Here is a 26,847-nt window from a genome sequence, read left to right on the forward strand (position 1 = left end):
ATTATTATTATTATAATACAATATTTTTTTTAAAGACTGCTACATCCTAAGGAAGGATCAGAAACCATGCTGCCTGCAAGAGTCATCACCTGTGTGCGTGCGTGAGGTTAGTGATGAACGTTCCAGCCGGCAGTCTGCCTTCCCTGCTGCCTTTGCACCACACACCTTCCAGCGAGGGGGGCTCTTCACCTCCAACCCAGCCATTGTCCCAGCAGGGAAGGGGACATTCCCACTAGTTCTCATTCATTCTTGCTTTTATGGAAAATAGAAGTGACAAACCTCCATCAACCAGCTACTGCAGCATCTCCTAAGAACTTGTTTCTCCCACCTCTGGAGAAGAGAGGAAAGAGAAGGCACAGAGCAGAGATGTTTCTTAAACTTCCCACAATTTATGAATAACTTTAAAATTTTTTTCTGTTGCTTTGTAATGACCAAAGGAATGAGGCTGACATAGGTGTATTTTTCCCCCTATTATTTGATAAAGAGCCAATTCTTAAACCCATCACATGATTTCATGCCCTGGGTTCCTTAGCCCACAAGAGGGTAATAAAGGTGCCCCTGGCTGGTTTGTGCTTATTTCTGCCATCGCCCTCTCAGGTTCCCAGAGAGGTCATTCTTTTTGGTCCAACTCTTGCTGTCCTTTCTTGTCACCTATGCACCCCACTTGGAGCAGTGGAAATCTGGGTTTGCAAAGGCTATGGTGTACAGATACCACCCATGTGTGCAGTGTGAACTCCATGTATACTCAACCTGCACACATACTGCAGCTTTTCCTTGGAATCTGTACCATGTGGTTATTCCAGGGTCTGAACCAAAGGATAGCAGCTCTTCATTCCTCTTCTGATGTGTGCATGCTGTTCCTGCCCAGCCCTGAGCTTTCCTGAATTGCCAAGCTTGGTGCCTTTCCAAAGGCTAGCAGGGCCATGGGAGAGTACCCTGCCTGTCTCAGTGGGCATGTGTTGGTGGTGGTGGTGGTGGTGGTCTTTTAAGGGTAGAAAGAATAGAGGCCTTGAGAGGAGTCAAGGCAGAACTCCCAGGCTGAGTCAACTATTAGAAGGCAAGTTTCAGTTTCTGATGTAGCCACCTGCAGGAGGCAGTTTTTATTCTCTTCCTTTATTGCTGTGTTGAAGTAACAGGGTTTTCTAACCTCTGGGTGTCTTGTCTGTGGTTGAGTTTATAGTAATGGGTACTTGGGTCAGGCCATGTATTAACAGATGCCAGCATAAAGCTGACAAGTATTCCAAAGTGTTCTGTGGCTAGACTGGTGCCCTCATAACATTGCAGCCGACTGAAGTCACTGTAGTTCTGGCATGCTGTGAGACCAAGGGGTTCATATCAAGATAAAGCATAACTTGCTGGATTCTAGTCTCCAAAGGCTTGCTCTGTTGCTTAACTAAAACCGGAGGACCACTCTTAGGTAGCAGGAACTTGGCTACCATTCTCTGCAGCCTCCGTGGTTGGAGTGCACCCCAGAGGCAGGGTGAGGAGCCTCATGGATACCACCTAGGGAAACTAAGACTTTTCCAGTGGCCTTGGCATGGGTGTTTAGAACACCATCTCTAGAAAATTTAATTCTGCTTCTGGCTGCCTATTATTCCACTTTATTTCCTATTGTCCCAAGGCCATATGAGCAGGAAATCGCTTTTTATCATCATAAAATGTACCTAGAGTGAACATGAGGATAAATCGTGTTCTCCTCTCAACCTTGTGTGAAATCTCCCTGCTGACAACTATGCAAAGAGGAACTTTTCCACTAGGAGCCTCCCTCCCTGATGAGTTCAGTGTTTCCCTGGCAGCGCACAGGAAGGGATGCAGGAACTGGTGAGGCTGGGTGTGCCATCTTGACCATACCTCTTTGGGAAGTTGTAAATTTTTTTCCTTAATAATTCAGTCTGCATCTTATTCTACAATGTGCACTTTATGCCTCTTGCCTTTTGATAACTTGTTCAATGAAGGAGGTCAAATGCCAGAATATTAAAAAATTTCTGTTTTTGTCGGTACAACTCTTGGGACAGCCTCTGCCTTTAGGTTTCCAGAGGATTCTGAAGCATATGCTCCTTTCCTAGTCCAGGTTGAAATAGCCTAGACCTATTCCTGTCTCCATGCTGACCCTAAGCTACTGCTAGGTGCCATCTCCTTTCCTCCCTGAAAGATCCACACTTTGTCAACGCAGTGCAATCTGTGTGTTACTCCCAAGGACCTCTGGGAACGCAGTGGGACCTGCAAGGGAGAAAACATTGAGAAGCCGGTGATCTGCAAGCGTTTGCTCTGATTTCAAATCACCTATGGGTAATAAGAGCTCTTGTTTCCAAATGGCAAGTCATCAACTAAGCGAAAACACTTGTTTCAAGTTTCCTTCTGCACTCCCAAGACTGAAGTTGTAGATACAGCTGCATGACCATGGGGAATGATCAAGCAAAGACACCCAACCCAGTTGGATTTAGTTGAATTTCTGCAACCTCAGTGGGGGCCCTTCTAGTGTTTTCTTCTACTTCTGCAGAATTTCCTGCAGCAAATATTTCTTTCCCCTGCTTGCCTCCACTATGTTTGGATGAGAGATGGCCAGGGGAGAATATTTATCTCTTTAAAAAAAAAAAAAAAAAGCTAAAAGGAACCTAGGAAATCTTCAACTGAGCAGTTATGAAAATTGCTAATGGTGCCAAGGCCAAGGAAAGAATTTCAGAAAATGACAATGGGAAGGGGTGCTAATCCCCAGAATGCAGAATCGAGGGAGTATTTCTGGTGCTTGAACAAGAAGCTCCACTTCACAACCGGTCTTTTCAGGGCTTGTGAGGAACGCAGCGACAGGAAATCCATCCACAGAGGATGCAGTGCCCCAACTTGGACTGCTCCTGAATAGTTACATGTAATTTACTGAAGAAATCTAGTGTCCTTTAAATTTTTTTCATAAAAGTTTACATTGTATTGTAGGTTAACATTAAATGTTTTATAACAAAATTTCATAAGTTGTGGGTCTTTCTGTCTAGGAAAGAGGTGGTAGATGTTTTTCTGTATGTGAAGAAATGGTTGCAAAACATTGGGAAGGGAACGGCATTGAATTGCCAAGAAGCAAGAGAGAATCAAAGAAGCACAGACTTAAAGGAGACCCGGAGTGATTCCTGTGAAGAACAGCGACTCTGGCAGGGTGGTGTAGTAGAGCACAGATCTGTGTTCAAGCTTGAGCTCTGTCATTTGTCAGCTTTGTGACCTCAGGAAAGTTCTTTAGTGTCCTTGAGCTTTAATTTCCATGAAGGTAACGCTATCTTCCTCAGCATAGGTTTATAGATTAAATCGAAGAAATGTGCATGAAGCACCCATTACAGAGATTTTCCTCCTCCTTGGGAGTGTGTTTTGAAGGACTGTTTTCTTGCAGTAATAACTCAGTTTATTAGGGAGTGTCATTTCTGCCAGAACAGACCCATGTGTCCTTGCAAAGGAGTAACTAGAGAAGTCACTTTTGATCTAACAAATTCTGGACTAAGGGAACTCTCCTCCTAAGGTGTTTTTGCATATATTTTCATTTCTGAGAGGAAATTTGGGCCTCAATTCTTTGCCTTTTCCCCACTGCCCTGTGCAAAGAGCTCATTCCAGTGAGTTAGGATTCTTGTTACCTTCAGGGTCTTCCCTGTTGCTTATCCAAAGATGTGAGGCCTTCATGTTTTAACATGCATCCTAAGTGTAAACTAAAATGTTATCTGCTCAGTCTCAAAAGTCTGCAAGAGTTTATCCATTTTAGGTCAGAATCCACTAAGAATGAACATTTTACAATTGATTGTGAAGCTTACATATAAAAATTTGGCTATCAGTTAAGAGTCCGGGAAGATTCAAACCCTGATACCGGATACGCTGGGTCCTAAATCCTGCCTGTGGCCATGATTGCAGTCAAGTGACCTCAACTCTAAGCTTCAGTGTCATCTGTAAAATAGGGCTGATTGTAGCATTGCTGTTGATCAGAGGGCCTGGCACATGGTAGGCATTTGATAAATAATACCTCCTATTACTGTTCCAAACAGTTGGTAGTTTGCCCACTGCTAATGGTTTGCCCTAGATATGGTTAACTGGAGGAGAGAGGAAGGGAAGAGGGTTCAGTTGAAGCTTCACTTAGGGGCAGATTATGCTGGATGCTTCTTGACGAGCCTTCAATGCTGCAGTTGGAACTTGTGTGCTTTTACCCCGATGGCGCCATGAGTACCCAGAGTCCCTCAGCCTGTGAGTTCAGCTACCGCAGTGCTGGGCCTCTCCCACCTTCCACAGCCCCACCTGCTCCTGGTCACTTCCCTTGCTAACTCTCAGAATGGTGTTTAGAACTCCCAGATTTTCCCCCTGAAACTGAAACATAGGTTCCCATGAATCTTGGCACCAGGAGGCAGGGTCTGTATTTCTCTTCTGCCACCTTGATGCACTGTCCTGAAGCACATGCCGTATCCTGGGACTAGCCCATTCCAGTTGCTACTGGCCATTCCCCAGATGTTGACAACTGACACTACCACAACCTAGTGGCTCACATCTCCATGTGTGGGTTCTCTATGCTGCTCCTGGTGTGACTGTGGCAGCTGAATATGGTGGGAAGAGACTGGAGTCGAGTCTGGCTTTGAAATTGCTGTTTGCTGACTGATGAGGGCACATTTTACCATATGCAAACACTAAATCCTTGCAGTGTTCAGGTGCCCTTACACAGGCTGGTATCTGTGAAGTGCCTGGTGGTGGGTAGATAGATGCCGAGTAAATGTTCTCTTCCTTCCCTTCTGTCCCTCCCAGCAGTGCCATGCTTTGAGCATGGCCTTCACTTGGAACTGCTTCACCCTCAGGAACTTAGAACCAATTCCTCGCACACCATAGCCTTGATGGTTCCAACGCCACAGTCCCTCCTCTACTCTCAAAGCCTTTCTGTCCCTCTCCGCTCATCCCAGTTCTCTACTAGAATTGTCTTGGCTTCACGCCCCTCCTGTTCACTGCAAGCTAGTACTCAGTCGCAATTCCTAGTCTACTCAGTTGTTAAGCTGCAGACTCCTAGCATCTATCACAGCAAAGTGAGCCCTGGGTTGGTGCCCACACCTTTGATCCAGTTCTAGGGAACTCCCCTGGGTGTTTCTGCTGCGTGGGCTCACTCCACTGTCTGCCTCGCTCAGGCCTGAGGGACCGGCATCCTTTCCACTCCGAGCTGCTTACTACAACAGCCTACTTCCTGAGAAAACAGGTCACAACCTCTTCCTTTCTCACCTCAGACTTGTTCTGTGATATCACCTGCTTCCTCTTTCTCTTGTCTTGTGGATGTATTTTCTTTTTTTAAAGAGATAATTAGCACAGTAAAATGTTCAGATCTTAAATCTACAGCTTGACAAAATTTTACCTGTGTACCCCAAAACCAAGATGCAGAATACTTCATTCACCCAGAAAGTTTCCTCTCCCTTGTATGTCTTCTCAGTCAATGGTCCCAAGAGCCACTATTCTGACTTCTTTCACCATAGAAGTTTTGCCTGTCCTTAAACTTCATATAAATGGACTCAGTGTGTGTAGATGATTTCATAAACTTCCTGATTCAAGTATTTTCCTATTTACGATGGGAAATTTTAGGAAATTAGAAAAAAAAATTAACGTAGTACACCACATTGCCTGGAGATGGCCATTGTTAACATTCTTCCCTGACTTTTTGTTGCATATAAGACTTTTTTTACAGAAATGGGATAATATTGTAAACACTGTATTATCTCTATTTCACACCTGTCTTTGATCTTTTTAATGGCTATGCAGCACTTCACTGAATGGATGTACCATAAATTGATAAAAATCCTCTTGTGACATTTAGATTGTTAAAGTTTTTTTTTTCTTTTCTATATAGCAGGTTGATAACCTTGCCCAGCCAGTGTGGCTCAGTTGATTGAGCGTCGTCCCATGCACCAGGAGGTCGCAGGTTCGATTCCCGGTCAGGGCACATGCCCAGGTTGTGGGCTCGATCCCCAGTAGGGGGTGTGCAGGAGGCAGCTGATCGTGGTTTCTTTCTCATCGATGTTTCTCTCTCTCCCTCTCCCTCTCTCTCTAAAAATCAATAAAAACTTATTTTTTTAAAAAAATTTGCATGTCCATGCTTATTTTTTCAGGGAAAAAATATCCTAAATATGAAGTTACTGAGTCAAAATAAGAATGGAAATTTTTTCCTTTTTAAAATGTTCTATCTCTAAATTGTAGTATAGAAAATTATACTTCCAATAGCAGTGCTCAGTCTCCCATCTGTGTCACCATTATCAAAACCTTTACCAACAACTATCATCTCCTTTTCAATTGCTTGGATTTTTTTATTGTCCATCAAAAATTGTTTGACACCAGGTCGGCGTGGCACAGTGGATTGAGTGTCCCAGTTCTATTCCGTGTCAGGGCCCATGCCTGGGTTTCGGGCTTAATCACCAGTAGGTGGCATGCAGGAGGCAGCTGATCGATATTTCTCTTACATCGATGTTTCTCTCTCTCCCTTTCTCTCTAAAATATCAATTTAAAAAATACTAAAAAAAATGTTTGGCATCTCCTCCCTTACAAAATCTTAACCTTGCTGTATCCACGGGTTACCAACCTGTTCCTTCCCTGACAAGGTAGTTGCACCACCAGCTTCCACTTCCTTCTTAATTTCATCTCCACTGACCATCTCTCAGGGTCACCTATGACCTAATTACCACTTTCTTGGCCTTTTTCAAGACGTTTTTGAATGTAGTTTCCCAGCTGGTACCTGACATGGAGTAAGTGGCCCCTGTTCTCACATGTGAACTAGATTAAGAAATTTATACTTGATCCTGAGGGCCACTGGGGAGCTTTAAGCAAGGGAGACACATCAGATTTGGGTTTCTGAAAGCTAGTTCTGTCACTGTGGAGAGACTGGATAGGACAGCAAGCAAGATAAAGGTGACATGAAGTTTGGATTAGGAGTTGCATGGGATGGAGAGAAGCTAGTGGTGGACTTGAACACTGCAAGACACGATAGCCAAGACTTGGAGGCTGACCAGATATGAACAGGCAAGAAGGAAGAAATTAGATGATACCCAGGTTTCAAACAACTGGATTTAGGAATGAAGTCACTGGTGACCTTGATATGTGCTATTTCAGTGGAGTACAGTGTCAGAAGGCAGCAGTAGTCAATAGAAGGGGAAGTGGAAAGATTGAATATGGGCAGCTCTCAAAAGTCTGTTGGTGAAAGGTATGGGGCACACAGGACAAGCTAGAGAGGAGTCAGGACTGAGGAAGGGTCCTTATTTGTTTTAAGGTAGGAGAAACTTAATTATGTTTAAATGCTAAAAGCCATGAAATTCTTTTTGTTGTTAATCCTCACCCAAGGATATTTTTTTCCATTGATATTTTTAGATAGAGGGGAAGGGAAGGAGGGAGAGAGAGACACATCAGTTGGTTGCATCCCACCCAGCCCCTACTGGGGCTGGGGATCAAACTTGCAACCCAGGTACGTGCCCTTGACCAGGAATCAAACCTATAACCCTTTGGTCCATGGGCCAATGCTGGGCCAAACTGGCCATGGCAAAGCCATGAAATTTTAGAGAAAGAATGAAGATACACAGAGAAAGATGTCACTGGGGTGGTGGGAGGAGTGGGCCTCAGGAGGAAGGACGGGAGCAGGAATCTGCATTTGTAGGTTTAAAGGCAGAAGTTGAGGGCATCCCCATGTGGTGGCCTCACCTCCCTGTCAGGGTCAGGAAAGATAATGGGGTCAGAGGTCTAAGACTAAAGATTTGAAATAGCTGTTTTAGAGAGTAGGAAAGGGTGTAGGAGGTCTTAGAAGGTTTTCTGGGCAAATTAAGGGCCCAGGTAAAATTGAGGCCAGAATACGTGGTGGGAGTAGACACCCCACTTGTCAGCTGCTTGTCACCAGTCTATCTTTCTCATGGCTGCCCATTGCTCTCTGAAAGTAGGTCACACATGGGCATTCAGAAGTTCTCAGTGCCTCCTTTGTCCAGCTCCCCAGCTTAGAAGTCCAGGTGCTCGACTCTGGGACCCTTGGGAACTTCATACTTTTATTCTCTGTTCCTCTACATGGACACACTCATTAATCACACAAATCTCTCTCTCTTTTTTAATGTACGTTTTTTTGTTTGTTTGTTTGTTTTGTTTTTGTTTTTTAATCCTCACCCAAGGATATTTTTCTCTTTACTTTCAGAAAGAGTGGGAGAAGGAGAGAAACATCGACATGAGAGTGACACATCGATTAGTTGCTTCCCACACGACCCCAACCAGGGCCGGGCATGAACCGCAACTGAGGTATGTGCCCTTGGCCGGAATCAAACCCCAGACTCATTGGTCCACAGGCTGACGGTCTACCACTGAGCCAAACTGGCCAGGGCTCTCTTTAATGTTTTTATTGAGTTTTTGGAGAGAGGGAGGGAGAAGGAGAGAGATAGAAACATCAATGCGCTGCCTCCTGCATGCCCTCTACTGGGGATTGAGCCCGCAACTCAGGCATGTGCCCTGACTGGAATCAAACCTGGACCTCTTAGTGCACAGGATGATGCTCAACCACTGAGCCACTCCAGCTGGACCACAAAGATCTGTTAATTGTTGCCTAGACACACCATGTACTTCCCCTCCTAAAGCTAGACTGAGACAACTGATATTCAGAGGAATGGTTTAAAGGATGTTCTGTCAGTTTTCAAACTCCTGATTGCCAGAGAGGCAAGTACCTAGACAGCATGATTCTAATCTTCCAGAACTACATATAAGACTCTGGTTTAGCTCTGGCTTCATTTTAACTCAGGCACCAGCAAATACAGTATATATAATCACTATTGGTAAGACATACCAATTTGGACACCTAGAATTTGCACACACCTGATGTTCTCAAATAGCTCTTATCTTTCGGTGCCTTTACCAGAGGTCTTTAGTTGGCAAGCAACGAACAGGAAACTCACTCTAGCTAATTTAAGGGGGGAAAGCTAATGTGTTGGAAGAGGGGGTAGGTCCCAGAATTGAAAGCCAGACCTCAGAAAGGGTGGGTAGAGGGGGTTGTCAGGATTCCCACCTTTGGGTGGAGGAGCATGCCTGGCAAGCAGCATCCCACACAATGTACTAAGCTGCATCCCACACAATGCATCAGAGCCTTTAAAAAAAAATTGAAAAGTATAAAGAAAAAGTAACCATCATTGACATTCACACCACCCACAATGACTAATACTTTGTATATTTGCTTCCAGCTTTTTTTCTCTGGCCACACTGTGGTTAAAATCACATAAAATATTTATACATTTGCTAAAATAACTCCACTCATGCTCAGCACATGTGGCTGATTTTTGGCCCAGCTGGCTCAGTGCCCACCCTCCAGTGACCTTCGGGGTGTTGAGCTTTCTGCTGTTTGGAGGGCTTTCCCAGCAAGCTTTTTCTCAGTTTCTGAGGTTGAAATAACAGCAGAGGCCCATAGTTTGTCTCAGCTTGTCAGAACTGCAGAGGCTGGGAGGGGGATGCAAGGAGTGGTCATATAAATGAGTAATTGGAAATGAGACAGATAACAGTGAATTTCACTGTGCTGGACCCTGGAAGAAAGAGGGCAGGCCTGTGTAAGATCACCTGGGCCCCGGGGCTGGGGTCAGCTTCCCACACGCTTTCCCTCCCCACAGCTCACTCATTTGTTCACTTACTCATCGATTCAGAACACACACACTAATGCCCACTGTGTTCTTGCCCTTTTGTTAGGGTCTACCGGTGCGGTGAATGTGATTGCCCTCCATCTGGTGACACAGCGACCTGGGCGACCAGCAGCATTGATCATAATGGGGGAGTCCCATGGAGAAGAGCCAGCCTCATGGTGTGCTGCGGAAGCCTGGCCTGCTCTGGCTTGAGGGAGAGGGCTGGGGAAGTTCACTAAAGGGGGAGACATTCCAGCTGGCCTTTGGAAAGGGAGCCTGCTTACCAGGAAGAAAGAAATTAATGCATTTGAGGCAACACAGTGTGGTTCAAGGGCAAAAGGGTGCAGGGGGCAGACGAACCTGGGTCTGATCCCAGCTCTGTTGTTCATTGGCTCTGGGGTCTTAGGAAAGTCGTCTTCCCTCTCTGAACCTCAGGTCTCAGTCCTCAGCAGGAAGGAGAAAGGCAATCACAGCTTTCCAGTCAGGAAGACCAAAGGATCCGGTGCAGGATAGCTTCATCATGGTGGGCACTCACAAAATGCCAGTGGTCTCCAAGCAGAGGGAATAGCACACTCAATACAGGGGTGAAAACCACAAGACCCTGGGGTGGCTGGAGGGGAAGAGGAAGAGGGGGTCTGACAAGAGCAAGACTAGTTGGGATCCTGGTGCTTCTGCTGCCTCCATCCCGTCCCAAAGGGAAACCAGAGAAAACAGGGCAGAGAAAGGAAACACAAGCATGGAAACCCATTTCTGTGAACATCAATCTTTCTCTGAAATGACAAAGTGGGTTTGTCAGGCTGGCTAAAATCAGGCTGGCTTCAGTCTCCCCAGTCATAAAAAAGAAAATAAAAAGTAAACAGAACTCCTTTTGTGGCTGGTAGCCCCCCCAAGAACTCCTACAAGGGACAGAGGGATTCCACTGCCTCTTGTGCCCAGGAAGTTGTTGATGGTGTGTGGGGGTGAGGGGGTGCCTGGAGGAGGGGGAGGAAGAGACTAAAGGGAGGCCGCTGTTAGGGCTTTTCAAAGTGAAGGCGCTGATTCAGAGAATGCAGGAATGGAGAGACGACAAGGCTATCCTGACTCTCCCATGCTCCCCCTGGGCCTAGACTGGGGCCTATCCAAGCCTCAGTTTCTCCAAATAAAAACTGAAGACATCCCTGGCCAGTTTGGCTCAGCGGTTGAGCGTCGGCCTGCGGTACAGAGAACCAAGATCCCAGACTAGTCTTGCTCTTGTCAGCCCTCCTCTTCCTCTTCCCCTCCAGCCACCTCAGGGTCTTGTGCTTTTCACCCCGGTACTGAGTGTGCTATTCCCTCTGCTTGGAAGACATACCACACACACAAAAAAACCTGATGATACATGCCCTGGCCAGTGTGGCTCAGTTGGTTAAGCATCGTCCCTTGCACCAGAAGAAGGTCACTGGTTTGATTCCTGGTCAGGACACATGCCAGGATTGCACTCGATCCCCAGTTGGAGGCGTGCAGGAGGCAACCTATCAATGTTTTTCTCTCTCTCTGTCCCTCTCCCTTTACCTTTCTCTAAAATCAATAAAAATATTTTTTTAAAAATTTAAAAAGAAAAGAAACTGAAGAAACATAACCTCAACTCTCAGTTGAGGAGCAAATGAAACACTTGTTTATAAGACTGTCTGGGACCTGGCTTCTGCTATCCCCTCCAGTTTCATCCCATGCTCTGTGCTCTTGTTCAAACTCATCCCTGCCTCTGAGCCTTTGCACACCGTGTTCCCTCCCTCTGGAATGTTTTTCTCTTGACTAGCTTCTTCTCATCGTCAGGTCTCACTAATCTCAATGTTACCTCCTCTGAGAGACCATCCGCATGTCAGGGTGTATTCTTATGGCCCTTGTTATAATTTGAAACTACTGTTTATTTGTATCTGTCACTCCTTCTGGGATGCCAGTTTCCTTGAGGCAGGAACTTTGTCTCATTCACCAGAGTTTCCCCAGTGCCTAGAACAATGCCTGGTTTGGGCGGAGGCACTAAGCCAGTTTTGTTGAATGAACTGATTTAGCACAAATGACATGCTGAGCACCCTTCCAGGCCCTGAGGACCAATGGCAACTACATTGCCCTACAGAGTGTCTAGGCTGTGACACCCTCTGTGCCCAGAGAACAACTCAATGTTAGTATACAGACTGACCTTGAAGGACACTGAGGCCAAAAGTGGCGAGAAAGCACCCTATCCTGGAGCTCTGCCCTTCTTTCTTCAAGGAAAACATGGTGTGTGCCCTTTAAACAGACATCTATTACACCAACTGACAGTGAAATGAAGACACACCACTTTACTGCCAAATCATTCATTCTTCAAAAAGTGGCTACCATAGGCCAGGCACATGTAGATGCTGGCAGGCAGAGCTTCTGACAGAAAGGAGGTGACAGAATGACCTGGCTGGTGTTGCTTAGTGGTTAGAGCATTGGTCTGTGTACTGAAGGGTCTCCAGTTTGATTCCGAGTCAAGAGCACATACCTGGGTTGCAGGTTCAATTCCTGGCCCCGGTTGGGGTGCATGCAGGAGGCAACCAATTGATGTGTCTCTTTCATATTAATGTCTCTCTCTCTCTCTCTCTCTCTCTCTCTCTCTCTCTCTCTTTCTCTCTCTCTCTCTCTCTCTCTCTCTCTTTTCCTCCCCCTCTCTCCCTTCCTTCCACTCTAAAAATCAATGGGGAAGATCACTGGGGGAAAAATATCCTTGGGTGAGGACTAACAAATAAATAAATAAATAATAAAGAATGACCTCCTAGCCCTGGCCAGTTTGGCTCAGCGGTTAGAGCGTCGGCCTGCAGTCCGGAGAGACCCGGGTTCGGTTCCCGCTGAGGGCACGTACTTCGGTTGCAGTTTGTCCCCGGCCCTGGTTGGTCATGCGGGTGGCAGCCACTCGATGTGTCCCTTCACGTCGATGTTTCTCACTCTCTCTCCCTTCCTCTCTCTCCCTCCCATTCTATCTGTACAAAAAAAAAAAGGAAAAATATCCTCGGGCGAGGATAAAAAAAAAAAAAAGAATGACCTCCTAGCCTTGGCCTGGTAGGTAGCTCAGTTGGTTAGAGTATCCTAACACACCAAAATTGTGGATTTGCCCGGTCAGGGCATATAAAGGAATAAACCAATGGATGCATAAATAAGTAGAACAACAAACTGATGTTCCTCTCTCTCCTTCTCATTCTAAAATCAATCAATTAATTTTTTTTTTTTTTAAGTAAAGAATGACCTCCCACCCCTCAACCCTGGCCACACCTGAAAATAACAGAACTTCAGGTTAAACAGGATAGGATTTTAATAAAATTCATCATGCTTGATCTTTATCCAATTTCCCACATGCTTTTATTATTTTTTTATTTTGAAATAATATATATTTATAGGAAGTTGCAAAAATATTACAACAAGGTTCTGTGAACCCTTCAATGATAATATCTTTTGTGTGTGTTTGTTTAGTTTTAATTTTTTTTTTTATCCTCACCTGAGGACATTTTTTCCATCTTTTGTTCAGATAGAGTGGGAGAGAGAGAGAGGAAGAGAGAAAGAGAGAGAAACATTGATGTGAAAGGGACCCATCGAGTGGCTGCCACCCGCACGACCAACCAGGGCTGGGACAAACTGCAACCGAGGTACGTGCCCTTAGTGGGAACCGAACCTGGGTCTCTCTGGACTGCAGGCCGAAGCCCCAACTGCTGAGCCAAACCAGCCAGGGCTAGTTTTAATTTTTTATTCTCATTCGACGACATTTTTTTTTTTTTTTCATTTATCTTCAGATAGAGTAGGAGGGAGAAAGGAAGGAAGAGAGACAGACAAACATCGATGTGAAAGAGAAACATTAATAGGCTGCCTCCTGCATGCCCCCCACTGGGGATTGAGCCTGCAACGTGGGCATGTGCCCTGACAGAAAATCCAATCAGGATCTCTCAGTCCCTGGGATGGTGCTCAATCCACTGAGTCACCCCGGCCGGGCTGTTTTGTTTTTCTTATTTATTTTTTTAAATATGTTTTTATTGCATTTTTTAGAGAGAGAGAGGAAGGGAGAGAGAGATAGAAATGTCAATGTGAGAGAGAAACATTGATCTGCTGCCTCCTGCATGCCCCACACTGGGGTGACATTGGTTGGAAAAATAATGCAAGGTTCAAGTGTACAACTCAATAAAACTTCATCTGCACACTGCATTGTGTTCCCATCGCCCCAAGCAAAGTCTCTTTCTGTCCCCATTTCCCACCCCTTCGCCCACCTCCACCTACCCCCACCCCCAACTCCATTTCCCTTTCCCTCTGGCTATCACCACACTGTTGTCTGTGTCAATGTGTTATGTATATATGTTCTTTGGTTAATCTTAATCTCTTCATCTCCTTTCATGCAGTCCCCCAAATCCCCCTCCCCTCTGACATTTGTCAGTGTGTTCCATGTATCATACCTCTGTTTCTCTTTTGTTCACCAGCTTATTTTGTTAATTAAATTCTACATTTAAGTGAGATCATATAGTATTTATCTTTCTCTGACTGGCTTATTTCACTTAGCATGATAATCTCCAGGTCCATCCATGCCATCGTAAAAGGAAGGAATTTTTTTTAAACAGCCAAGTAACATTATGTACCACAGCTTTTTTATCCACTCATCTACTGATGGGCACTTGAGCTGTTTCCAGATCTTAGCTATTGTAAATAGTGCTGCAATGAATATACGAGTGCATATATTCTTTCAAATTAGTGTTTCATTAGGATATATTCTCCAAAGTGGAATCGCTGGGTCAAAAGTTGGTTCCATTTTTAATTTTTTGAGGAAACTCCACACTGTTTTTCCATAGTGGCTGCAGTCTGCATTCCCACCAACAATATACTAGGGTTCCCTTTTCTCCACATCCTAGCTAGCACTTGTTTGTTGATTTATTGATGATAACCATTCTGGCAATTGTGAGGTGACATCTCATTGTGGTTTTTTAAACATTTTTTTTTATTGATAGTTTGAGAGAGAGAGAGGAAGGGAGATGTGATAGCAGAACACCAACTGACTGCCTCTATGCACCCCCTAGGGGACAGTGCCAGAAACCCAGGCATGTGCCCTGACTGTAAATCAAACCAGTAACATTTTGGTGCACAGGACGACACCCAATCAACTGAGACACACCTGCTAGGGTTCATTGTGGTTTTAATTTGCATCTCTCTGATGATTAGTGACGTAGAGCATCTTTTCATATGTCTATTGGTCATCTGTATGTCTTCTTTGGAGAAGGGTCTATTCAGGTCCTTTGACTTTTTTTTTTTTTTTTAATCCTCACCCGAGGACATTTTTGCATTTATCTTCAGATAGAGCAGGAGGGAGAGAGGGAAGAGAGAGAGAGAAACATCGATGTGAGAGAGACACATCGAGTGGTTGTCACCCACACAACCTCAACCCAGGCCAGGGACAAACTGTAATCGAGGTACGTGCCCTTAGAGGGAACCAAACCAGGACTCTCCCGTCCACGGACTGTCGCTCTAACTGCTGAGCCAAACCAGCCAGAGCTGACCATTTTTTAATTGAGTTGTTTGTCTTGCTGGTGTTGAGTTGTATACATGCTTTATATATTTTAGAAATTAACCCCTTATCAGATGTATCATTGGCAAATATGTTCTTCCATTCATTGGGTTCCCTTCCCATTTTGTTGATAGTTTCTTTTGCTGTGCAAAAGCTTTTTAGTTTGATATTGTCCCATTTGTTTATATTTTTATTTGTTTCCCTTGCCCAAGGATATATATTGGCAAAATATTGCTACAGAAGATGTCTGAGACTTTACTACCTATGTTTTCTTCTAGGATATTTATGGTTTCATGACTTACATTTAAGTTTTTTATCCATTTTTTAAAATTTTTTATCCTCACCCAAGGACATTCTTTCTTTCTTTCTTTTTTCTGTTCAGATAGAGTGGGAGGGAGAGAGAGGAAGAGAGAGAGAGAAACATCGACGTAAAAGGGACACATCGAGTGGCTGCCACGCACACAACCCAACCAGGGCCAGGGACAAACTGCAACCGAGGTACATGCCCTTAGCAGGAACCAAACCTAGGTCTCTCTGGACCGCAGACCAACGCTCTAACCGCTGAGCCAAACCGGCTAGGGCTCTTTTATCCATTTTGAGTTCATTCTTGTGTATGGTGTAAGTTGATGGTGTACCTGTTCAATGTCACCAACACCATTTATTGAAGAAACTGTCTTTACTCCATTGTATGTTCCTGCCTCCTTTGTCAAATATTAATTAACTATTAAGAAATGAACTGATTTCTGGGTTCTCTGTTCTGTTCCACTGATCTATATGCCTATTCTTATGCCAGTACCAGGCTGTTTTGGTTACAGTGGCTTTGTAGTATAGTTTGATATCAGGTAGTGTGATACCTCCAACTTTGTTCTTCTTTCTCAAGGTTACTGAGGCTAATCAGGATATTTTTTGGTTCTACAGTGATACCTCGGTTCTCGAACATAATTCGTTCCAGGAGGACGGTCGAGAAGCAAATTGTTCGAGAACCGAAGCAATGAAACCCAATAGGAAATAATGGAAACTGGATTAATTCGTTCCAAGCCCCAGAAAATGCCTATTTACTGGCCTAATTTGTATATAATATGTAGAAAAACATAAGCCTCAACAAGAAATAAAAGTGTACAGTATGTCTAAGGGTTAAATTCAGTGTAAAGCGTGACTCTCTCCACAAAGCGTGACTCTCTCTCTGCACTCACACTGATGACGCAAGCAAGGCGCGCTGGGCCGAATGAACGCAAATAATGACAGTTTTACTTCTTTGTTTCCAATTTGGATGCTTTTTATTCCTTCTTATCTCATTGCTGTGGCTAGTACTTCCAGTACTATGTTGAATAACAGCAGTGAAAGCAGACATTCTTATCTTGTTCCTGATCTTAATGGAAAGACCTTTAGGTTTTGCTCACTGAATATGATGTTGGCTGTGGGTTTGTCATATATGGCTTTTATTTTTATTTTTTAATATATATATTTTTTATTTTATAGAAAGAGAGAGAGAAGGAGAGAGAAACTTCAATGTGAGAGTGAGACATCAATCAGCTGCCTCCTGCACACCCCCCTGTAGGAGATTGAGCTTGAAACCCAGGCATGTGCCCTGACTGGGAATTGAACCAGCTACCTCTTGCACAGACAACGCTCAACCAACTGAGCCATACTGGCCAGGGTTACAGCCTTTATTATGTTGAGGTATGATGCCTGTATTCCCACTTTGCTGAGAGTTTTTATCATAAATGTGTAATAAATTGTATCAAATGCCTTTTCTGCATCTATTGATATGAACATGTGATTTTAATCCTTCATTCTGTTTATGTGACATATCACATTTATTGATTTGAGAATATTGTTCAAACCTTGCATCCCTGGAATAAATCCTACTCAATCATGGTGTGTGATCTTTTTAATGTATTGCTGGATCTGGTTTGCTAATATTTTGTTGAGGATTCTAGCATCTGTTTATCAGGGATATTGACCTTTAATTTTCTTTCTTTGTAGTGTCTTTATTTGGTTTTGGAATTAAGATAATGCTGTCTTTGTAAAAAAAAAAAAAGCGCTTGGAAGTCTTCCCTTATCTTGAATTTTCTGGAATACTTTGAGAAGGATAGGTGTTAGTTTTTCATTGGGTAATTAGTAAAATTTGCCTATGAAGCCATCCAGTCCAGGATTTTTATTTGATGGGAGTTTTTTTTTTTTTAATTGCTTCAATTTTATTAGTTTTAATCAATTTATTCAAGTTTTCTGCTTTTCCTGATTTCGTTTTAAAAGATTGTGTGTTTTTAGAAATTTATCCATTTCACCCAGGTTGTCCCATTGTTGGCATAGTATTTTCTTACAATCGTTTGTATTTTTGTGGTGTCAGTTGTTACTTCTCCTCTTTCATTTCTGATTTTATTTATTTGGGTCCTCTCTCTCTTTTTTTTTATCTTCACCCGAGGACATTTTTCCATTTTTTGTTCGCATGGAGTGGGAGGGACAGGAAGAGAGAGAGAGAGAGAAATACTGACGTGAAAGGGACACATCGAGTGGTTGCCATCTGCACAACCCAACCAGGGCCGGGGACAAACTGCAATCAAGGTACATGCTCTTAGCGGAAACCGAACCCAGGTCTCTCTGGACCACAGGCCGACACTCTAACCGCTGAGCCAAACCAGCCAGGGTTGGTATTGTTTTTTTTTATTATTCTCTATGTCATTTATCTCCACTCTGATCTTTATTATTTCTTTCCTGTTACTCACTCTGGGTTTTGTTTGTTGTTCTTTTTCTAGTTCTTTTAGGGGTGGAATTAGATGGTTTATTTGAGATTTTTCTTGCTTATTGAGGTAGGCTTGTAATGCTATGAACTTTCCTCTCAGGACTGCTTTTGCTGTGTCCCACAGATTTTTGTTCTGTGTTCATTCTCATTTGTTTCCAGGCAACTTTTGATTTCTTCCTTGATCTTATTGTTAATCCATTCATTGTTTAATAACATGCTATTTAGCCTCCATGTGTTTGAATGTTTTTCAGTTTTTGTTTTTTGTAGTTGATTCCTAGTTTCATAACATTGTGGTCAGAGAAGATGCTTGGTATAATTTCAATGTTCTTGAATTTATTAAGACTTGTTTTGTATCCTAACATGTGGCCTATCTCTAAGAATGTTCCATGTGCACTTGAGAAGAATGTACATTCCGCTGCTTTGGAATGAAATTTTCTGTAAATATCAATTAAATCCACCCAATCTAGTATGTCATTTAAGGTTGCTGTTGTCTTTTTTTTACATTTAATTGTGCAATAGTTATTAGGAAAATTGAATAACAAAGTATGTAGGCAGCAGATATCAAAAGAATCCTATATGATTTACCCATTTTTTCAAACACAAGAAAACTCTGCTTCCTTCCTCCCTCCCTCCCTCCCTCCCTCCCTCCCTCCCTCCCTCCCTCCCTCCCTTCCTTCCTTCCTTCCTTCCTTCCTTCCTTCCTTCCTTCCTTCCTTCCGGTGGTACATGCCCCTAGCGGAAACCAAACCCGTCTGGTCTGCAGGCCGATGCTCAACCGCTGAGCCACACTGGCCAGGGCTGGTTCATTTTCTATGAACTATCAAAAGGATAAAGACAAAGGTCCTTCTATCTCAAATTAATCAGGTTTTGAATGGCAGCTTTTCAATATCATAAATAAAGACATAAAAAACAGACAAAATACATCTTATTCTAAAACAATTCTTTTTAGTCCATATGTACTTTGAATAATCTTGTATTAAGTTTTGCTGCAACTCTCAATGTTCAAAATCTATCCTGGTGCAGTATTTTAAGAAGTCAATAGAAGCAGCAGTAGGAGCATAATGTAGTCCTTTCACTGCTATTTCCAGATTCTGTAAAATCCCAATGCTATTGCCAGGCAAGTAAGCACAAAGGATGAAAGACAATGAATTGTCTCAAGCTTGTTAGATTCCATTAGCATTTTAATCTTTTTTATTTCTCTCTTTCTACCATTAGCATTTTTAAAGAAGCAATTTCGGTGTCAATTTTATCACTGCTCTCTGAAATAATACTTTTGGTTTTGGTATCCTTTCTGGTAAATTCTGTTTGTTTTCATAAGTTTCTTTTTGATCTGTAAACATATCTGTTACTCTGCTCCTTTCTAGGTTGATGTCCAGTGTATTTTATTATCTGCTCTGATTTGACTAGTTTCATTTATCAATTTTTGCCTAACTTGTTCTAATTCAATTTTCATTTTCCCATTCTCTTCTTTCAGATTTGCAAATTCACTTTTCTCTAGGATGACCATGTCTTTCCTGATGGGGAGTCCAAATGAACCATTAGCTGTTGTACTGTTATTTCCTGTTGCGCTTGAGTGACCATCCCCTTATAGGTAGCCAAGCTGACATTTGATAAAGAGGTTAATGCTGATACAATTGTTTCTGCTTGTGTTTTGTCAAAATCCTTACATCATACCCTTCCTTGGTTGTGGTGGTGAAGAAGTTTCTCCGCAGGGCCGGCGAGAAACCCCCGCGGGATGTTGAAACGCCCGGGTCTCCACGGCTTCCAGAGCGCAGGGGCAGCTAAACACTGCGACTCCGCACATCCTCCGAGTTTCCCGTGGGTGGAGGTAATGAAAAGCTGGATAAATTGCAGACAGGCTTTTGAGCAAGGTAATTTAAGCTCCGCAAGGATGCTGGGAAATGTAGTTTTCGACCTATCGAAACAGCCCCTCCCATACTGCTCCTGCTCATACTGCGGTTGGGCAAAGCTGGGCCTCTTCCAGGCCGACCCACAGTTCACTGGCAGGATTCAGGGCGGCTCCGCTTCGCCCACCACCCCTTCCCCAGCCCTGCCCGCCGTTACCGCCCTAGGCAAGCGGGATGTTGTCTTTGAACCTTCGGCCCGCTTCCTGGCAATGAGGTACAGTTCAACAGCAGAATAACCGTGGATGGCCAGCAGCCGTTGTCTGCCTTGTTGATTTTGTTTTGTCTGGAAGATCTATCCATTGATGTCAAGGGGTGTTAAAATTCCCTAGTATAACTATACTGCTGTTCTCTCTCTCCCTTAATGTCCAGCAAGATTTTCTTTATGTATTTAGGTCCTCCTATGTTGGGCGCATATATGTTTACAAGTGTTATATCCTCTCGTTGGATTGATCCCTTTAGTATTATGTACTGACCTTGTCTCTTCTTATGGCCTTTGCTTTGAGTCTGTATTGTCAGATATAACTATTGCTAGCCCGGTTTCTTTTTTACTTCCATTTCCAGGGAATATTTTTTTTATCCCTTCACTTTCAGTCTGTGTGTATTTTTTAAAAAATTTATAGATATTTTTAGAGAGAGAGGAAGGGAGAGAGAGATAGAAATAACGACATGAGAGAGGAACATCAACTGGTGCATCTGCCTCCTGCACACCCCTAATCAGGGATCAAACCCACAACCCAGGCATATACCCTGACCAGAAATCCAACCGGAACCTCTTCGTCCATGGGATGATGCTCAATCCACTGAGCCACACCAGCTGGGCAGTCTGTGTGTATTTTTTGTTCTGAGATGGGTCTCTTGTAGACAGCATATATATATGGGTCATATTGTCTTATCCAGCTACCCTATGTCTTTTTTATTTAATTTTTTTCTTTATTGATTTTAGAGAGAGAGGAAGGGAGAGGGAGAGAGAGATAGAAACATTGATGAGAGAAAACATCGATTGGCCTCCTCCTGCATGTCCCCCACTAGGGATTGGACCCATAACCTGGGCATGTGCCCTGACTGGGAATCAAACAGGTGACCTCTTGGTGCATGGGTCGATACTCAACCAGGCGACTATACTGGCTGGGCTACCCTATGTCTTTTTTTTTTTTTTTTTTTAATATGTTTTTATTGATTTTTTAGAGAGAGAGAGAGATTGAAACATTGATGTGAGATAGAAACATTGATCGGCTTTCTCCTGCACGCTGCCACTGGGAATTGAGCCTGCAACCTGGGCATGTGCCCTGACCGGGAATCAAACCGGGACCTCTCAGTCCATAGGAGGATGCTCAATCCACTGAACCACACCAGCTGGGCTACTCAAGTCTTTGATTGGAGCATTTTATTTATTTACATTTAAGGTTATTATTGATAGGTACTTTTTAAATCCTCATTCAAAATATTCAAGGATATTTTTACATTTATCTTCAGACAGAGTGGGAGGGAGAGAGAGAGAAACATTGATATGAGAGAGATACATCGATTGGTTGCCACCTGCATGACTCTAACTGGGGCCAGGGCCAAACTGCAACTGAGGTACGTGCCGTTGTCCAGAATAGAACCTGGGACTCCTTGGTCTGCAGGCCAATGCTCCAACTGCGGAGCAAAACTGGCCAGGGCAATAGGTACTTATTTACTGCCATTTTATTCTTTTTTATTTTTTTGGTAAGTGCCCCTAGCGGGAACCGAACCCAAGACTCTCTGGTCTGCAGGCTGACACTCCAAGTGCTGAGCCAAACTGGCCAGAGCAAAATCTTTTCTTTTTTTTTTTGGTATGTGCCCCTAGTGGGAACTGAACCCGGGACTCTGGTCCCTAGGCCTGTGCTCCAACCACTGAGCCAAACTGGCTAGGGCTCTATTTTATTCTTTGTACCTATGTTCCTCTCTCTCTCTCTCGCTTTCTCTCTTCTTTTTAAAGCAAGCCCTTTAACATTTCTTGCAATACTGGTATGATGGTAATGAACTCCTTTTGTTTGTTTGTTTGTTTTTTGTCTGGGAAACTTTTTATTTTGCCTTAAATTTTAAATTATAGACTTGCTGGATAGAATGGTCTTGGTTTTAGGTCCTTGTTTTTCACCACTTTGAATACTTCATACCAATCCCTTCTGCCCTGCAATGTTTCTGTTGAGAAATCAGCTGACAGCCTTATGGGAGCATCTTTGTAGGTAACTAATTGCTATTCTCTTGCTGCTTTTAAGGTTCTCTTTTTCTCTTTAACCTTCGTTATTTTGTTTATTTATTTATTTATTTATTTATTTTTTTATCCTCACCCGAAGACATTTTTTGTTCAGGTAGAGTGGGAGGGAGAGAGAGGAAGAGAGAGAGAGAGAGAGAGAGAGAGAGAGAGAGAGAGAGAGAGAGAGATCAATGTGAAAGGGACACATCGAGTGGCTGCCACCCACACGACCGACCAGGGCCGGAGACAAACTGCAACCAAGGTACATGCCCTTAGCGGGAACCGAACCCGGGTCTCTCGGGACCTCAGGCTGATGCTCAAACCGCTGAGCCAAACCGGCCAGGTCTGTTTATTTTTTTTTAAATATGTTTTTATTGATTTTTTATTATTTTTTAAAAACTTATCTTTTATTGTTGAATGTATTACAGATGTTCCTCATTTTCCCCCATTGACCCCCTCCTCCCCACTCCTGCCCCCCCTCCTGCCTTTCCCCACACTGTTGTCTGTGTCCATTGGTTATGCATATAAGTTCTTTGGTTTATTTCTTCCCACCCCCCAATTCCCCTTCTCTTTGAGGTTTCTCAGTCTAGCAACCAATTTGTTCTTCTTAATCCCTTCACCTTTTTCACCCATTCCCCCAACCCCCCTCCCATCTGGCAATCAACAAAATGTTCTCTGTATCTATGAGAATGTTTCTGTTCTGCCTGTTCATTTTGTTTGTAGATTCCATTGTTGATAGATATGTATTCATTGCCATTTTTTTTTTTATCTTCACCTGAGGACATTTTTCCATTTTTTGTTCAGGTAGAGTGGGAGGGAGAGAGAGGAACAGAGAGAGAGAGAGAGAGAAACATCGATGTGAAAGGAACACATCGAGTGGCTGCCACCTGCACGACCGACCAGGGCCGGGGACAAACTGCAACCGAGGTATGTGCCCTTAGCGGGAACCGAACCCGGGTCTCTCTGGACCGCAGGCCGACGCTCTAACCACTGAGCAAAACTGGACAGGGCTTCATTGCCATTTTGTTTGTTCATATATTTTATCTTTTTCTTCAGAAAGACCCTTCAACATTTCATACAATAATGGTTTAGTGCTGATGAACTCCTTTAACTTTTTCTTGTCTGGGAAACTCTTTATATGGCCATCAATTCTAAATGACAGCTTTTCGGGATAGAGTAATCTTGGTTGTAGGTTCTTGCTTTTCATCACTCTGAATATTTCTTGCCACTCCCTTCTGGCCTGCAAAATTTCTTTTGAGAAATCAGCTGACAGTCTTATGGGAACTCCCTTGTAGGTAACTAACTACTTTTCTCTTGCTGCTTTTAAGATTCTCTCCTTGTCTTGAACCTTTTGCATTTTGATGATGATGTGTATTGATGAGGGCCTCTTGTGGTTCATCTTGTTTGGGACTCTCTGTGCTTCCTGGACTTGTATGTCTGTTTCCTTCACTAAGTTAAGGAAGTTTTCTGCCATTATTGTTTCAAATAGGTTTTCGATTTCTTGTTCTCCCTCTTGCATCCCAAAGATGCGAATGTTGGCACGCTTGAAGTTGTCCCAGAGGCTCCTTACACTCTCCTCATGTTTTTGTATTCTTTTCTCTTTTTGCTGTTCTGATTGGGTGTTTTTTTGCTTCCTTATATTCCAAATCGATGGTTTGCTTCTTGGCTTTACCTACTCTACTATTGAATCTGTGTAAATTATTCTTTATTTCAGTTAGTGTCTCCTTTGTTTCTGACTGGTCCTTTTTTATGCTCTTGAGGCCCTCCCTAAGTTCGCTGAAGTTCTCACTAAGTTCATTGAGCATCTTTATAAACAGTATTTTGAACTCAGCATCTGTTAGGTTGCTTATCTCCATTTCGCTTAGTTCTTTTCCTGGGGTTTTGTTCTGTTCTTTCATTTGGGACCTGTTTCTTTGTCTCCTCATTTTAGCTGCCTCCCTGTGTTTGTTCTATGTATTACTTAACAAGAGATATGGGGCTAGCTGAGACCAGATGCTCCTGGTTTGAAAGAATTTAGGAAAATCTGAAGCAGGATCCAAGATAGACCAATCCTATGGTTAAACAACTGGCAACAGCATGGGTGGGCCTGAAAGTTGGGTGGGGCAGGGCCTCAGGGAATCACCAGGGTGGGGCAAACAGTGTGAGCCAGGTACTGGAGTACCAGATATGGTGGCTGTCTGCCACCCAAGGGAAGTGTTCACCAAAGGAACAAAGGCCTCTGACAGCACTTTTGTCCCAGAGAAAGCCCCCTCTCCAGCCCTCGCTCCAATGCCAAACAGCTCAGTTCTTCCCTGTATGTCTCTGGCACCCCTCGGGCTGCCTCCCCTCCAAGCTTAGAGGGAGTGAGTCTGATAAGTACGTGCATGGGGCCTTTAAGAGCAGCTGCCTGAGGCTCCAGCCACCTCAGCCTCCCAGAGCCTGCTGGTTTTTCCAGCCAGAAGTTATGGGGACTTCTCTTCCTGGCACTGGAACCCTGAGTGGGTGCCTGGTGTGGGACGGAGACCCCTCAGTCCTCAGGGAGGACCTTCCCAGCCGAGGTGTCCTCCTGATTTTTATCCGCCACACATGGGTGTGGGAGCAGCCCATCCACCTCCGCCCCTCCTACCAGTCTGGATGTGGCTGCTGCTTTAATTCCGTAGTTGTAGGACTTCCATTCAGCTTGATTTCAGGCAGTTTTGAATGTGGTTGTTCTGTAGTTTAGTTGTAACTTTGATGTGGTTGTGGGAGGACGTGATACCGCGTGTACCTACGCCGCCATCTTGGCCAGAGGTCCTGCTGAGTGTGTTCTTGGATGAGGACCTGTGTGGCTCCTCATGAAACTAGATGGAAAATGAGTCCCGTACGTGTGGAAGCTGGAAGGGCCTGGCGCCTCCGGGAATTGACCGAACCCAGGAAGCCACAGCTCTTCTTCCCCAGCCTTTGTTATGTGCCTTTATTGATTTTTTTAGAGAGAGACAAAGGGTGGATGGTGGGGAGAGACAGACAGACATCCCAAACTGGGCATATGCCCTGACTGGGAATCAAACTGGCAACCTTTCAGTGCACAGGATGATGGTCCACCAACTGAGCCACACCAGCCAGAGCAACTCTTGCCATTTTAATTTAATTGGATGTGTCTTGTTGGGTTGAGCTCTGATGTGGTCTGAAGTGCACCATTGGTTGTGTTGGTTCTGAGTCTACTTGGGCAGGGTTCATGTACAGGTTGATGTCAGATGTTGTGTGTAACCTGCTTTGGGTTACATGTCTGGAGTTACCATGCTATTCACTGCATCTATTGGGCCTGGGTGTGTGTGGGAGAGGCCATTGTGTGTTCAGGGGTTGGTGTCCTCCATCTTAGAGCTGGGAACAGATATGTAAAAGATCCGACACTCTCTGAGGTCTGCCTCCACCTGTCAGCTCCTCCACTGACAGACGGAGTGAGCCCAGGCTGTCTGTGACCTACAGACCCTTCCTTAGCTTATGAGCTAGGTGTGGGGAAGGGAGGCAGCTGGGGTCAGGAAGGTGGGGGCTAGTGGATCCCTTACTTGTGGGGGTCACATTGTCAGGCACTCAATGAGGGGGAAGTGGCCCCTACTCCAGAGCCAAACCTCTCAATCTTTGCCAGAAGCTCCAGCTCTAGTTCCCTCATGAGGGGTGTGCTATAGGTTCAGATTAGGTGGAACCAGTTGTCTCCTCTGCAGGAGCAAGCTCAGCCAGGTGGAGCCACCAGGCTCAGGTGGACAGATCAAAAGAGTCTCCTATTGGGGGTGATGCCAGTCCAGCCCACTGGAGGGGGCCAAGCCCTTTGTCCTGGTCCCAGACAATAGCCTCTAAGGGACACATACTCCAAATGTCCCAGCCCCCAGCAGCTCTCCCTTTCCCTCATGGAATTGATCTCAGCCTGCGGGTTGGGTGTCTGGGACTTGGAAAGACAGATCCACACAGTCTCTGGTTTGGGGTGGTGCCACAAGCCTATAGAGGTGGGGAGGCAGGCACTTCTTCCCCTTCTTGGGATAGTGCAGGCTGAGCTCACAGAGAAGATAGGAGTGGCACCCTGCAACATAGCCACACAGCCTAGCACTCTCCTGTCTGGTTCCTGGACAAAAGCTTCCCTGGAAGACACGTTCTGAATGTCCCAGCTCTTCCCAGCACACTTCCCCTTGCACAACTGAACTTATTAGGATGAGGCCAGCCAATTGATTTAACAGGTGACAGGGGAGGCTCCAGCTATGTGCTTAAGGTCGAGGAGACTTGTTCCCTTTCCAAAGCCACACAGTTCAGACACTGTGAATCTCTGCCAAGACCCCCCCCCCAGAAAATGAGTACCCCAAAAGTCACTGCTAGGTGCAGCCAGCAGACCCCTCCACGGGACCTGAGCACAGTAGAGTGGCCTTGCCAGCAGTCAGGACTCTGGGCAGTGCACTCCCCAAAGATTTTCACCACCAGATGCTATGTGGTCTCCTCTTTTTTTAAAATCTTCACTCAAGGACATTTTTCCACTTTTTTTGTTCAGATAGAGTGGGAGGGAGAGAGAGGGAGAGGGGGAGGGGGAGGGGGAGGGGGAGAGAGAGAGAGAGAGAGAGAGAGAGAGAGAGAGAGAAACATCGACATGAAAGGGACTCATCAAGTGGCTGCCACCTGCATGACCCAACCAGGGCCGGGGACAAACTGCAACCGAGGTACGCGCCCTTAGCGGGAACCGAACCTGGGTCTCTCTGGACTGGAGGCCGACACTCTAACAGCTGAGCCAAACCGGCCAGGGCTGGTCTCCTCTTCTTGTCTCTGTTGCTCTGGGTTGGGGATCCCTGAGAGGGGTTGAAACTCCATGCTGCTGGGGGGGGGGTGCACTTGAGATATCCCTCTGGCTTCTCAGTTGT

At 44.6% G+C, this 26,847-nt stretch overlaps 1 protein-coding gene and 1 pseudogene across 1 annotated transcript in view; one reads left to right on the forward strand and one right to left on the reverse strand.

Annotated features, from left to right (window-relative positions):
- Positions 1-2,604, forward strand: part of FAF2 (Fas associated factor family member 2) — a 71,854-nt gene extending 69,250 nt beyond the window's left edge. The window contains exon 11 of the mRNA XM_036239713.1: positions 36-2,604. Coding sequence (XP_036095606.1) covers positions 36-50 — 15 coding nt within the window. The 3' untranslated portion in view covers positions 51-2,604. The remainder of the gene's footprint in view (positions 1-35) is intronic.
- A 16,340-nt stretch (positions 2,605-18,944) lies between these two features.
- Positions 18,945-19,818, reverse strand: LOC118643756 (annotated as a pseudogene).
- Between the last annotated feature and the right edge of the window lie 7,029 nt (positions 19,819-26,847).

This window comes from Molossus molossus, unplaced genomic scaffold, assembly GCF_014108415.1.
Source record: "Molossus molossus isolate mMolMol1 unplaced genomic scaffold, mMolMol1.p scaffold_m16_p_4, whole genome shotgun sequence".
NCBI lineage: Eukaryota > Metazoa > Chordata > Mammalia > Chiroptera > Molossidae > Molossus > Molossus molossus.